Here is a 16445-nt window from a genome sequence, read left to right as displayed (position 1 = left end):
AAGCAATCATTGACACAACCACGAATTCTGCAGCAGAAGATTCTAGAGGAGAATGTCAAGCCATCTTTCTGTGAACTGAAGCGAAAAAGGGTCATGCAGCAAGACAATGATCCTAAACATACAAGCAGATCTACAAAAGAATGGCTGCAGAAGAAGGAATTCCATGTTTTAGAATAGCCTAGTCAAAGTCTGGACCTAAACTCATTGAAATGTTTTGGCAGGACATGAAGTGAGCTGTCCATGCAAGGAAGCCCTCAAATGTCTCAGAGTTGAAGCAGTTCTGTAAGAAGGAATGGGCCAAAATTCTTCAAAAACGATATGAGAGTGACCAGGAAACACTTAGTTTAAGTTATTGCTGCTCAAGGGGTATTGAATGTAAAGGTTCACATACTTTTTCACACATGGATATTGAATGTTTAATCATTTGTGGATAAACAGATGTTTTGACCAGGTTATCTTTAGCTATTTTTAGGCCTTCGATGAAGATCTAATAATATTTTAGGTTTGAAATATGTGAGAATCCCAAGTGGTTCTCAAACTTTCTCACCACTGGAGGTGGCCATGTTCACTAGATTCAATTGAGAGATATAAACATATAGATAATTTTAAAGCAGCAGCCTACACTGCTCGTACATTTTCAAGTTTTTTCTCTCAACTGAACCCGAAGCTCATCAGTGTTGGTTCCCAATCAACGTGCAAGTTTGTCAACTGGTCAGGGCTCTCTCATGCAGGCATTATAAAATTGAAATATCAGAAGATGTTGCAACTCTATCCATGACCACGCGGTCACATTTTGAACACACACATACACAAAAAAAAAAAACACGATACACCACTACAAACAAGCACACAAAACTACAAATATCTCGAGGACAAAGTTCTTCCTGGAGTCATATATACACACACACATATACATATATACACACACATACACACAAACACCCTGGGCAAACACTTTTCTTTTGAAGCACAGTGGAAAGTTCCCTTGTAAGATTGTCTTGTCGCTTCTAAATGTGCTGCATCACGTCTTGATTCTCATTATTGATTTAATTTGAAAGGTTCCCATTCACTGATACTTGCTGGCCAAGATAGATATATAGTCCGACTTCTATTCCTATTTTATTTATGTCGATCTTTGTAGAGTTGAACATTACTTTGGTCTTGCCGAGATTCATATGGAGGCCCACCTTCTTACTTGTTTTTGCGATTAGTTGTTGGAGGTCTTCTGGCCTTGTGGCAAACATAACAATGTCAGCAAATACCTGGTGATTTCAATATTCACCATTGATTTGTATTCCTTTTTCTTCCCAATTCAATGTCTTCAACTGTTGCGGTAAAAAGCGGAGGTGTCATGTTGTCACCTTGTCGCACATCCTTGCTTCTCCTTATCTTGCTTGTGTCTTCATGTAATCTAATAGTAGGCATGGCATTATCGTAAATGTGCCTCATATCAATGCACGCTTCTTCAACGCGGTCTTAATGCGTTTAAAACAGCTGAGGTAAATACAAAATCAAAATCTTTTTCGTAATTTATTAATCCTAAAGAGAGTGGTAGATTGTATTCATAATTTTGGAAAATCACTTCTTATACAACCTGGTGTTGTGCATTCTGATGTATCCACTGCAACGTCCTGCTTAGGTCTCTAGTAATCTCTAGTGTCAAGATTCCCTCCCATATTTTTATGCTAATCCGCGTGCGCTTGTGTGCCTCGTGTTTTTTCTGTTGTGAGGAGAGCTCTTTCAGGGGCTTTCCTCAATAGGAGCAGTTGAGAAGTGGCTCCTGGCGCTGACAGCTGCAAGCGGATAACAGATTTTATAGAGAACAGCACGAGTGCAGAAACCTCATTTCGTACTTCCCTCCCACAACACTCATCGTAGACCTGCAGGGGGACACACAGGAGTCAAGTTCAGGCACAGAGCTAGTAGGAACTGGAATCTCCCATTAAGCCAGCAGCCATCTTAGTTTAGAGTATATTAACCCCAACCAGCCTGCTAGTTGTTGCTGGTCAACTTTTTGATACAGAGCAGCAGTCTGGATATTCTCTTACCTTCTGCTCTTTTGTCTTTCCCTGGCTACTAATATTTGCATCCAGCTCTGCAGGCTTTTCAGGTATCTTTTTGTTTTGCCTTGTTTTCCCTTGCACTTCTTGGCCCTTACTCTTATTTTTCTCTAGCTACGAGTGCTTTTAAATGTAGCTCTAAGGACTTTGCAGCCACATTTTTGTTTTGCCTTTTGTTACTACATTGGTGTAAGCATTAAACACTATCAATGTAAACTTATTCCAGTCTCTTGTAGGCTTTGGCGTTCCATATTCCTGTCTATCGAGGCTGACAAAGTTCCACATTGTAAAAATCTTGTAAATGATTGGTCTGTAGGTCCTGAGGTCTTTTGTCTCCTATTTTATAGAGGATAACTATGGCATTATTCCATAGTTCTGGAATTATTATTTTCTTCATGCAGCATATGAAGAGTTTTAGAAGGATTTGCTCTTATTCCCCAGCTTCTTTTAAAATGTTTTTTTTTTTTTTAAAAAGCCCACAAAGCCCCCTGAAGAAGTCCTTTCGGACGAAACGCGTTGAGGCAATCTTCTAGAGCCAGCTGCTAACTATCTACAGACTTTGAGGAGCTGTGTGAAGCTCTGTACCCCCTCAGTGTGGTATTCCCGGGTGCATGGCCAGCACTAGGTTTTACTGAGAGTGGAGTTACATGTTTTGGAATACCTTGGGTTAATTTTATGTTTTCGGCTCTGTAAGTGCCTTTTTATTTATATAAAGTTTGTTCTACCTTTTCCTGCATCCTTTTCCTCTTTTTAGAAGAAAATCCTAGGATTGGAGCGGAGCACAGCAAGAAAAGGTAGGGGACCAGCGAGGTGTGGGTTAAAAAATTATTTATTAAAGAACATGGTATCGGGGGACAAAACAAACACTCTGACGCGTTTCAGGCAAAACGCCCTTTATCAAAGATACCTTCTCTTGCTGTGCTCCGCTCCAATCCTAGGATTTTCTTCTGCAAAGACAACATAGCGTGATGCACGCACCAGAAGGAAGCAGCTTTTTGTGAGTATTGTTTCTCCCCTTACTAATTATGGGGAGTTGTTGACCAGAAACAGTGTCACAGTGAGAGATCTCTGTTCTGTGGAGTACTGCATGAGACTGTTTTACGCTTAAGCTTATATTTGTCTCCACTATATGGACAGTCATGAGTCAATGAATGGTCACTGTTACTCAAAACACTGGGTCCAATATCTCCTTTAGCTTTATTTTTGCCTCCTTCTACACTATGATATATGTGCCTTGATATATGGATTACAAATATGTCTCAATCTTACTGAGCACTGTTACTTGGACCCGTGTCCTCACTACCTTTTCCTCTTTTTGCCTGGGATTTTCCCTGTGATTCCAGATGACATCAAAAGTTGGTTACTTTAACAACCTAAAGGCGTATTACTTATACACACAATGTGAGTTGATACACTATATGGTTATAGAAATTATATCTATATATACAGTATTACACTATGTGTGTTTATTTCTCTATATTCGCATAATATCCTGCTGCCTGTGAGTCTGGGAGAAATTGGAAATATCCTGCCGTCAGAGACCATATAAGAAGTATCCTGACTCCTGACGTTTCCCTACTACAGTTTGGTTAAACTGATTAACCGAGATGATGTACAGAGAGCAAAGTCCTTGGCGCACTATCTGATAAATAAGTCCTGTTCAGAATAGAGAGTTCGTAGATATCCACAGTTTGGCCTCCTACTTTCCCTCTGATGTTGAAATATCTGTAATCAGAAAGAACAAGAGACCATTGCGCAGTATCTCATGTATGCCGAAGCCTCGACCACACAGCTACTAGGTACTTACATCTAAAAGAATAAAAACAGGCCTTCAAAGGTATCTTTAAACCAGCAGTCCGTGTCGCTCACAGGGCTGTCTTGGATTCTCCAATTACAACATTCCCGCTCCACAGATAGCCGATTCGCCCAATGGTATACAAAAGATAAAATACCAAATAGTGTGGTACAGTACAATTTAATAAACGATAAAAAGATCAACAGTCAATGCACTCACATGCTTTATGATCTTACTGCACGATTTACAAGGTGCCGTCCGCAAACGTGAGGGGGTAGACCGTGGTGTATAGGGAGGCTGGATCCCGCGTGTACCTCTTCCTCGCGGCCGCAAATCAGAGCGCCGGGTCCACCACAGATGACGTCACCGACCACAGCAACCTCCTCCGCTGGTACTGGCACGTTGCAATGCGTGCAATTAAGCTCCACCCTACGCGCGTTTCGTGACTCCTGACGTCACTTCCTCAGGGGTAATGGAGCTTTGGTGCTGTAGTGTGCTATTTAAGCAAGACTAATTGGCCAGATGTTATCCCTAATAGGATAATTACTCCTAGAGGGGTGTCTAGCTAATGAACTAAAGTGCTGTTATTTAACATTATAAGCTCCTAACCTTCATAGCAGCTGAATAACAAATGGCTATATTAAGATTGTTATAACATAGATAATCATAAATTACAATCTTCACACAATAATGTATATAGCTAACAAGCACATAGGTTATACACTTAATAAAATTGTTAACATAATTACAATAAAATATTAGTGTACCTCAAAACATTATTACAATACAATATTGATTACTTATATATAATCTAATATGATGAACTTTATTAAAAATCAATGAAACTATAAAAGAATTTAAAAAAGAGTACCCATATAGTATATGCAGGACTATACGGACAGAGGACTCAGAGGAATTTGATTATGTATATCCAATATAAGAAATTTCTTTAGCTATTCCCAAAAAATTCTTCTGAGTCCTCTGTCCGTATAGTCCTGCATATACTATATGGGTACTCTTTTTTAATTCTTTTATAGTTTTATTGATTTTTAATCAAGTTCATCATATTAGATTATATATAAGTAATCAATATTGTATTGTAATAATGTTTTGAGGTACACTAATATTATATTGTAATTATGTTAACAATTTTATTAAGTGTATAACCTATGTGCTTGTTAGCTATATACATTATTGTGTGAAGATTGTAATTTATGATTATCTATGTTATAACAATCTTAATATAGCCATTTGTTATTCAGCTGCTATGAAGGTTAGGAGCATATAATGTTAAATAACAGCACTTTAGTTCATTAGCTAGACACCCCTCTATGAGTAATTATCCTATTAGGGATAACATCTGGCCAATTAGTCTTGCTTAAATAGCACACTACAGCACCAAAGCTCCATTACCCCTGAGGAAGTTACGTCAGGAGTCACGAAACGCGCGTAGGGTGGAGCTTAATTGCACGCATTGCAACGTGCCAGTACCAGCGGAGGAGGTTGCTGTGGTCGGTGATGTCGTCTGTGGTGGACCCGGCGCTCTGATTTGCGGCCGCGAGGAAGAGGTACACGCGGGATCCAGCCTCCCTATACACCACGGTCTACCCCCTCACGTTTGCGGACGGCACCGTGTAAATCGTGCAGTAAGATCATAAAGCATGTGAGTGCATTGACTGTTGATCTTTTTATCGTTTATTAAATTGTACTGTACCACACTATTTGGTATTTTATCTTTTGTATACCATTGGGCGAATCGGCTATCCGTGGAGCGGGAATGTTGTAATTGGAGAATCCAAGACAGCCCTGTGAGCGACACGGACCCCTGGTTTAAAGATACCTTTCAAGGCCTGTTTTTATTCTATTAGATGTAAGTACCTAGTAGCTGTGTGGTCGAGGCTTCGGCATACATGAGATACTGCGCAATGGTCTCTTGTTCTTTCTGATTACAGATATTTCAACATCAGAGGGAAAGTAGGAGGCCAGACTGTGGATATCTACGAACTCTCTATTCTGAACAGGACTTATTTATCAGGTTCACGCACTTGATAGTGCGCCAAGGACTTTGCTCTCTGTACATCATTTGTTTGTAGCTATATGGAATAGCTTGTTTGTAGTCCCAGGCAGCCCATCCCTATACCCTCCCCTAATCTGGTGGTTAATAGGTCTATTGTGTCTAGTGGTTATCCGATCATAGTTTGTTTAGATAATTGTCACTATTGCACATTTGTTATATTTTTCGGTCACTTTTTATTATTGGTCACAATAGGTTGAGCGCTTGTTTTGTAGTATAGTCTTTCTTTTTGTCACTGATTAACCGAGATGCCTGTTTTTCCTTACTAAATGTGAGTGCATTACCATCTCTATCTATATTGAATACATACAGAATTACACTATTGTGTTTTCTCTCTTATTTTTATATCATCTGGATGTGAGTGCGCATTGGATCCTCCTATTCTTTTAAAATGTTAGTTGTAATTCCATCTCCACAGAGGCCATCACATTCTTCATGGATTGTATTGGCTATGCCACTTCTTCTGGAAGGACAACTGATAAGTCATTGGCGTATTCTTCTTGCGCTGTTGGATATGCCTTGTGCAATCAGTGCTCTCATACAAGGTCTTGTGTAAGTCCTTAACTCTTCATGATATGTGCGGTCATTTATTGTTGATCCATTGTCTTGTTCCAGTGCTATAACTTGCTCCTTTCCAATCACAAGTCGCTTTTGTTATCTGATAGTCTTTACCATATCACAGTCACATTTTCTTACATAATATCACACACAGAAAAATGAATAGGCATTCCATAAATGAATAATAAAAGTAGGGGCAAGTGCACACGTCATATAAAAAAAACGACATGATAAATACTTACCCAAAACCAGAGTCAAATGAAAGACACCGCACTGCAAAACTGATGTTCAAAAAGTATTATTTTGTAGTCCAAGGAAAAAAATTAAGTTTCTGTCCACTATGTGACCTTCATCAGAGCATGAACGGTTATGGATGGTGGGGAGGGGGAGGTGCAAACATATATACAGTGGACATAACACATACACAAGAAGACATAATGGCACAGATAGACATGTCAAGATAATCACATTGATAGATTCTATTATACTGAAATGTTGAATCCAATAGCCATGCCACGCTATTAAATTGGAGAATTTATTGATGTAACACTAATGGGACAATGTGAAAGGCCAATAAGAGCAGTAGGCACCATGGGGTTAAACAGTTTCATATGCAGGGTAAAAGACTGGTCAGAAAGGTTTCTTCTAATACCCCCACCATATTACAGTTACATTTTTATATATAAACACACATCAAGATTTACTGTAACCCAACACCTCAGACGAACAAACAAAATTCGGTGGGGGGGTGTCTATGCTTCCGAATGAGCTCTTTTTTCAGCACAGGCATCTCTACCCAATTTGGAGGGAATATACATACATACACACACACACACACACACACACACACACACACACAGACACACACGTGGATTCGGAGTTAAAAAAAAAAAGTCTAGAAGGGGTCCGCCCATCTCTAATTTACACTATATAAGAAGCACAATGTAAACAATCAACTGACTGTAACGAAAATTGATGTCACTGTATTATGTCAACAAGCACCAGATACACTGCAGTAAATATATGTTCATTAAACGAGAAATAGGAGTTTTATCTTCGTAGCTCTTAAAATGTTTTAATGTGTTGTAATCTAATATGATACAAAAAAAAAAAAGGAAGGAGGAGCACTCACGAGATTGGAATTACTGCCACAGGTGCATACAAAGACAGACTGCTTTATCTATGTGGCTTATCAATAAGGAAGGCTGAGAGCACGCTTGTTGTGTAACTATGCACTTGATGAGGTCAACATGCCATCACCAATTCCAAAGTATATTTATTAGATTATCAAATAATTTTAAACGTAATAATCTACTGTGACAGACCTACAATTGCTCAAATGTTCATGAAAATTGAGTGATTGTTCTACATGAAATTACAAAAAAATAAAAGGGGCCCAGCTTTTTCTGAACACAGTGTATTCAACGTGTATACAAGGCAGGACTCGCGTAACAATCCAGTAACTTGCCTGGGTGCACTAATAGATAATGTATCATCAAAATAAAGTTGAAATAGGCACTCAGAGGTACTTGGAATTAATAAAAAGGAATTTAACAAATCGTTTTAGTCCTATTCCAAGACACGCACTAAAATAAATAGGTTTTAGTAATGTACACAAGCAGATGTACACGTCCACTCATCTAAACAAGTGGAAAATTAGGAGGGAAACGGCTAATACCAAAGACGGCAGGAATTGGGACAATATTTATTATTGGTCACAATAGGTTGAGCCAATCACCTGCAACTGCTTATTGAGCAGTTTGTGGCAGGCCAGCCCCTCCGCTTCTAGGTATATAATCTCCTAGCAAGGTCCCCTTATTCCACTTCACTTACATGTGAGTATCTGTACTGGTATATACCAGTTTTTAATTGCACTAGGTTATACAAGCATATGCTTTGATATTTTAACCCCTTCTGGGCTTATTTCACATAACACTAGTATGCATTTAGCGTAGGGACCTGCTAAAGAGACTTACCTTGACGTGGTTAGCAGGCTTGGCATTATTTGATCAAAGGATGTATACCAAAAGTCTCCTTTTTTCTTATAGGTATTTACACCATACATATATATATATATATATATATATATATATATATATATATATATATATATATATATATTCCCCATTGATTGCTATCCCTATGGGAGAAGCGCAGGGATTCACTTTCTGTTTTGCACATTTGTATGGCCATTTCCTTCACTAGCTGCATGCTCTTTACATGGAGAAGCGCAGTGATTATATTTGTTTTACAATATTTATATGTACAAAATATAAATATATATAAGACCATATCAAACACATTTTGTGAAGCCAAGATATAATCACCCATGATCTGTGTACTACAATAAATATATTGTTTTTTTCCATTGGGTCCTGTTAAATTAAATAGGTGATCAGTCCAAGGAAAGAAGTGTGGATTTACATTTTGCCTGGAGATGTGAGGTTCCCCAACTAGTAATTATCATATATTTAAGAGGCATAAACATATTCCATAGTACATGTTCAATGGGTATTAAAAAAAAAAAAAAAAAAAAAAAAAAAAACTTCACACTTAAAAAGCAAATGAGATTAGGTAACAACTCTTTATAAATCATTTTAATCAATAATTTGCTTTACAGATTTTCTGACCACTTGTCTCACACCCTTTGCTACCGGAGATGATTTTAAGTAGTGACGTCTATATGCATTTGGGTTTAACCAAAAGGTTTAAAAAAAATAAAAAAAAAAAAACATACCATTAAAGGTGTCCTACCTACCTTTTCAAATAATACAGCTACCTTAATAATGGCAGAGGTCCGGCGGCACCAGTGTGCTTGGGGACCACAAGCATGTCCAGTTATGCGATTGCTTCAGCAGCAACAACATGACCGCAAACACCCCCTACCTGACGGAAATGGATTGGGCCCCATTTCCATCAGCCCAATCCTGCCCTATAATACGAGTATTTGTGCAATGACATAACCAGGCGTGCCTGGGCCCGCAACGTACCAAGTATATTGTATGGTCACTCTGAAAAGGTTAAAGTCACGTTCTTGTATTAGCAAAGTCGCTCTCATTTAACAATATTATCTCACTAGAATACTAGTCAGAAATTGATTAACACACATATTCCCAGATAGCTCAAACTCCTACATCCACCACATCATGAATATATATTTATGCCAAAATGAGTGCTACTGAGCGTGGCAAATGTATACAAGAGAAGACAGGGGTGCCCAATGCTACATCAAATTGACAAAACATATATGGTAATGAGTTTAAACTTTATACTCATTACCATATGTTTTGTCAATTTGATGTAGCATTGGGCCCCCCTGTCTTCACTAGAATACTAGCAATAAAGAGGCATAACGTTTGTAGCTAAAACATCACATAGATCAGTTACACAAGTAGAACAAACTGGGAATTAAAACAGTTCAAGAATAAACATGCTTTCAAGTTACTTTCACAATGTTATTACATGACTGAGTAAAGATGATACCGTTGTTAGTTAAAAGCTACTTCGAAATACAAGTTTAAGACCACTCATTTCTCTTTTTCAGTCATAAACTACCTGCAACACATACCAAAGTGATTCTGAAAGACTGACCAAATGAATATCATCACGTAGCCAAGTAGAGTAACATCTATGCCTGAGCAGTGGGGACATATTTTATTCCTGTGAAATACTATGAAAGATGCTGCATTTTGTATAATAGATTAATAATGGCTCAGTACATACATCCAAAGAACTGACAATCTAGCAAAACGGATCTGGATCCAAAGGACATACTCACGGCACGTGCCAAGAGTCAAAGGAAAAAAGGAAAGACATCTAGACACCAGAGCCTTAAAGAGGCAGTCCAAGCGGCACTTTAATGAAAATGAATTACCTAAGCCGACGATCATTTCATCCTCCCGTGATTGATCAGCAAAATTCTGCTTCCCAGGGTTCACTAAATGGCCACCTTTAAGTTTCAATTAATCCTGCTGTCGGTATAACTCAGCAGTTACAATGTATCCTGATATTAGGTAACATCGCCTATTGTTACAGTTTGCAGCTCAAACTGTTTGGCACATTGCCAACAAATTATCACAAACAGGAAAGTGTTACAAAGATCTTATATTCTGGGGAAGATGTTCTAAAGCCTTCTATAGAAAACCAAAAATGCTCAATATATTAAAACTCATTCAAAATGGCATCAAGAGGGGGGGGAAAAAAAGGTAGTATTATCCAATACTACAGAACGTATTTATTTTAAAAACACATGTAGGAGGATATTGCATGGACTGCTCCTTTAACTACAATAAAATTGCACAATAGATAACAAAATAAATAGTCTGGCCAATTACTGTTATTTTCTAGCCATGCACTGGTGTGAATTTGCTTGTCTGCTTAAGAGGAATTGAGTACCTTTTGGCACTGGTGGAAAGTTTGGCAGCTGTTTTGCTGGATATTTTCCCCTCCTTCTTCTTGGGTTGAACTTTTTCTCGTTCTTGCTCATTGTGAACACCTTCCCGTTGGTCTCCATCAGAGCTGCCACCACTAGTACTTGGACTGTCATCTACTCTTTGACCTTCAGTTGACATGTTGAAGATCTATGAAGTGAAATAGGTGAAACGTTAGAATTTTATTTTCACCCTTAAAAATCACACAAAAGTTAATCGTGGAATTCAGAAGTTCATTAAACACAAAAATAATTTTCTTCAGTCTCTTTAATAGCCCACTTGGATGTGGCATTAAAAACCTAGCAAGTTTCTAATACTAACCTTGATTACGTTATAATCAATATTGACTCAAGGATATAACTGGATTGTTAATGTCCTGTTAAAAAGTTATGTTTTATCTCTGGTCTTTATCACCCCAAGACATTTGCATTAATACAATTTGGTTAATACATTTTGAGTACAATCAATTTTGAAATTCAAACCATTCTTAACAAATCCGGGGATACTAATGTCAATAACAGAATTCACCTCCACATTTACAATTTACCATAAAATTGTACATTGCTAAAGGTCAACCATTACAATCTTCTCACAGCAGTTTAGATCATCTGCACGGACAATTGCATAGCTTAGAGTAGGGGGCTAAAACCTTTAAAGCCTTAACTTTGAACAAATGTTTCAGGACGACACCTTAAAGGGGGCTGTTCCCCCTAGAAGTAAAGTCAACCAAGTGTGGTGGCATGTTTAACAAGTTAAATGTAGTATAAGTATACATATATACACACACACACACATATATATATATATATATTTAAACAGCATGCATTGGCTTGAGGATTTGCTTGTGTAATACGAGCTTGAGACAAAAGGTGGCACTGAGTGCTCATTTGCATGTCATTTCCCAGAATCCCTTGCTGCTGTGGAAGCGCTGTATGCTGGGCGATAATGGGGAAAGACAGGGTTGCAGATCTGTCTAAGACATGCAAATGAACATACAGTAATATTTACATGGTTTTTGTCACTTTTTTTACCCACCATAACCTTAATAATGAGATATATATATATATATATATATATATATATATATCATTATTAAGGTTATGGTGGGTAAAAAAAGTGACAAAAACCATCCACAGTAAAGCATAAAGCAACTGTAAATATTACTGTATGTTCATTTGCATGTCTTAGACAGGTCTACAACAACAGGTCTATATATATAATTAGTAAGGTTATGGTGGGTAAAAAAAGGGAAATAAAAGGGATATAAAATATATATATATAACGTTACCATCCAGCAGGGCAGCAGAACACACACACACACACACACACACACACACACACACACACACACACACACACACACACACACACACACACACACACACACACACACACACACACACACACACACACACACACACACACACACACACACCAGAAGCGCGTGCCCCATAGTGTATTACCGCTTAGTATTAGGTTGATGTGAAGCGCATACTCCTGAGGAAGTTGCTTGCTTGCGCTGAAACGCGTAGAGCTGTTTGGATTGGTGGTTCCTGTAGTGACATAACTTGACGTGCTGTGTCTAGCCCCGCCCGCCAATCGCAGTCAACCTGGGAATCCTCTGCTCAGCTGTGTGTCGGTGCACACATCAGCTGCTGAACTGGAGCCCTTCCCCTGCTCTCCTGGGACACTGAATAAAATCACAACTGAGCCCAGACTGGAGGCTGCAGCAGAGAGGTGATTCATTCTGGTTCCAGTGTGTTCCTGCAGCCACAGCAGAGCAGAGATTGCTACCCGTTATCAGGTTTTTCTACAATGCCATTTTAGCACCTTTGTTTGTGAGTGCGCATTTTTAAGGTTTTCATCAACCTAATACATGTATTAAACGTTTAAAACCAGAGACAGAACATGAAACACAGATAGAGCTCAGTGCTACATCCATTAACACAGATACACGGTACAGCGCCCATATATATATATATATGCGCTGTACCGTGTATCTGTGTTAATGGATGTAGCACTGAGCTCTGTCTGTGTTTCATGTTCTGTCTCTGGTTTTAAATATATATTGCCATGCTCAGTATCACTCCTCTTTGACATCTATACGTATATATATATATATATATATATATATATATATATATATATACATATATACATATATAAATATACATATACATACATACATATATATATATTATGGTTATTCTGGGGGTTCAATATGAGCTTATAGGGGTTCTGTATGTTTTGCACATGTATTAAACGGTAATACACTATGGGGCATGCGCTTCTGCTTTTTGTTTTTTAGATCCCCTGGAACTTGGTTAATTCCACAGAAGCTGCTCAGACCCCAGGAATTATTTGGGCCATCTACCCTATATCCTTATTTCAACTGACCTGGACTTTGTTGTAATGATCAATATCTCCTACTTCTTTAGGAATACTATTTTTGTACAGCTTTTTAGCACTGATTATCTGTGTATATAGTATACACTTAAACATTAAATATTTTGGTTACTATGGAAATGTTAACATGGTTTTGCAATTGTTATGTAATGTCTTTATGTAATAAGACTGTTTGTCAACCCTCGAAACTAGAGGTGAACAGTTTTGGTTATTATTTAAAATGCTTATTGTGAAGCCATCATTAGTTTTGGTTAAATCAGTATAAATAGCTGAAATGCTTTCATTCAGCCGACTTGGAGAAAAGGTAAATATATTTTTTAATGGATTTATTATTATCATTTATTTATAAGTTCAACAGCGCAGTAAAATGGGGTTGAAAAATGATAAGAAAATATCAACATTAACATACCTTGGTACAGTAAGTAAGGATTCTGCTCCAATAAACTTACAGTCTATAAGCATACAAATAAGTAGAACTGTTACTTCCAAGGAAGGTGATAACACTGATAAATTGTTTATGAAAAACTTGACCTGCCACATGGGACTGGCCCTTTAACCAACACACTAATCCCCTCAGCCTAGCAGGTTAATCGGCACTATTGCACTTTATTGAATAAGCCCATAAATCCCCAACATAAGCAGTATGTACCATATACAGGATTTTATACTTTTGTGGTTAGGCTTCTGGGACTAAAGTAGAAAAGCTTACATTTTTCTTAATAAACCATAAACCAAACATCACAGGTGACAGAAGGTGTTACATTCCTCAGTGCCGTCTTGTTTTTGTAAATCCAATATTAATTGTAAGCAACATAAATCTGAGTTGCAATGCAGGAAAAGCACTAACAGAGCAACACTTCTCTGCTATTTTTACTGTTATAGAACATAACATTTGTTAAGTAACTAAGCATTTGAATATAAAAAATAAAAACAAAGACATAGCCGAGAACAGAATGAGAGATGTAGTATAAAAGCGTGTATTGCCCTCATTAGAGGTTAGTTCGAATCCCGTATGCAAATGAGCAAGTTGGAGTGTTTTTGTTTGTTTTGTTTTCTAGAAATGTCCCCCCCCCCCTTTTTTTTCTTCATTTTTACATCAATATTTCTCTAAAACAGTAAACTACTTTAGGATTTCACAAAAAAGTAGTCAGCCTAAATAAACCTGTACATCATTAGCCGCCTGTCTGAAACAGGACCAAATATAAACGTTAGCTTATTATTGCCACAAATCAACAAATGTCAAAAATCAGATGACAGAATAAGGTGCAAGTGAAAACAAATTTTGCTGCTGATGAGAAGACAATGGACATCACTTAGCCCTCCAACCCATTACTCTACGCTTCATTAATAACATGTCCAGCACTAAATGGTGTTAAGGGGTTGCATGTTTACAACACTGTAAACTGAACAATAAGCTAAAAAAAAACTAAAAAAAAAAAAACTCTCTACAGTGAACCTTCTTCCCTGTTTTGCAAAGACCTGTTTAACACTGGTATCAAGCAATAATCTTGTGTTGCTCCTTGGACAAAACAGCAGCATAATCATAGTAGAAGTTCTAGAGAAACGCCTAATGATAAATGCAGAATGCATGAAAGACATTTCAGCATGTGTCTAAAGGAGTGCCCCATGTGTTTCTCTAAAAGCAATGACAGCACTCCTCTGCCTGTGTTAATATATCATTAATAATACATAATTACAGTCTCCTTTTATCAGGTTGAGCTAAGCAGGGTGATTTAATGACAGATACCTCTTTGCAAAGAAGGTTTTCTTTCATGTACTAAATCAGGAAAGGATGTTTGATGTCCTCTTTAGATATTTAATTAACAACAAGTTGCTGGGTATAAGAACATACAATAAAGTGTGAGCAGAAATGAAATAAACCCTCTACAAAAAGCAATACATTAAAGTACCCAGAGTCATAAAGATCTTTATATAGCAAAGAATGGAGGATGTTACCACGTGAAACACTGCAGAAATATTTTTAGAACACAAAGACAAGAAATACAATTTTATAGCTTGACCTTAAGGAACATTGCATTTGCTGGTGTCACGATGGGCTTTACAGTCAATTAGCTCAAATTAGTAACACTTACATGGTGATCACCAGAGGTTGCATTAGATTTGTTTTTCTATGGAGTAAAATTACTCCTCTTCCAATGTTTCAAAAATAAATGTATCCCAAGCGAGTATGGCATTATATCGGTAGTAATAAGCACGATGGCGACAATGATTTGAAATCATAAAATACATGTTTTGTTAACCACAAAACATTAATAATATAATATTAAATAAAACCTTAGTAAATCACATAAGGCAGTGCTTATTGCCAAATATTTAAATGCATTTCTTCAGGGATTGAAAAATGTGTGGTAGAAAGACCACGCACGCAAAACCGCATCAAAGGAAGAGTTGCCAATATCCACTTAATATTCCGACATCGTGCCGGAGAATGCCTTGCAAAGTTCTAAGCAAAGCATTGTGGGGTGCAACTTCAGCAACCAAAGTGTGATTGACAGCTCTACCTCAAACAAATGTGTGTGATGACTCCAGAGCTGAGCAAGTGAAATATATTATGCATGCATCAAACACAACCTCATCAGCACACTAATACGAACTCGTTTCTCAAGTAAACACAGTAATTCCTATCTGTTTTTGGTCTCAAGAGAACATTATTACTGCAATAGCTTTTAACAGTTTATTTCTAACACGCATCACCTTTTACAACATTATATTTATACTGTGTATATATCTGTAGGCAATAATAAATGAAACAAGATCTTATGGACACCAGATTGTGATTTAAAGCAGAATTCCCAACAGAATTTCCTTTCACAGCATTGGGATTGTGGGATCCTCTTGAACTAAACCAAGCTGTTTCTGGTTTCGGGGGCCCCTAAGACTCTTACCAATGATTCAGCTGGGCATTTAAATGCCTGTCCAATAGGACGCTGCAACAGATGACATTAAGGCTCCCTATTGTTCCCTGGTACCCACAAGGTTTGGCAGCCATTATGAGCAACCTTCAGGGAGCCAAAAACACCAGTATCTTGGGAGTTTATGTGCGTGTTGTAGTTTTCTGACCCCCTATGTGTTTTGTCAGAGCTACAATACCGCACTGCTCC

At 37.7% G+C, this 16445-nt stretch overlaps 1 protein-coding gene across 1 annotated transcript in view; it reads right to left on the bottom strand.

The window, feature by feature from the left end:
* Window positions 1-16445, bottom strand: part of LOC142487498 (ubiquitin-conjugating enzyme E2 E2) — a 277270-nt gene that overhangs the window by 239593 nt on the left and 21232 nt on the right. The window contains exon 2 of the mRNA XM_075586939.1: window positions 10883-11067. Within this exon, the coding sequence (XP_075443054.1) occupies window positions 10883-11058 (176 nt within the window). The 5' untranslated portion in view covers window positions 11059-11067. The remainder of the gene's footprint in view (window positions 1-10882; window positions 11068-16445) is intronic.

This window comes from Ascaphus truei, chromosome 2, assembly GCF_040206685.1.
Source record: "Ascaphus truei isolate aAscTru1 chromosome 2, aAscTru1.hap1, whole genome shotgun sequence".
Taxonomy (NCBI): domain Eukaryota; kingdom Metazoa; phylum Chordata; class Amphibia; order Anura; family Ascaphidae; genus Ascaphus; species Ascaphus truei.
This window is presented reverse-complemented; position numbering and strand designations above follow the sequence as displayed.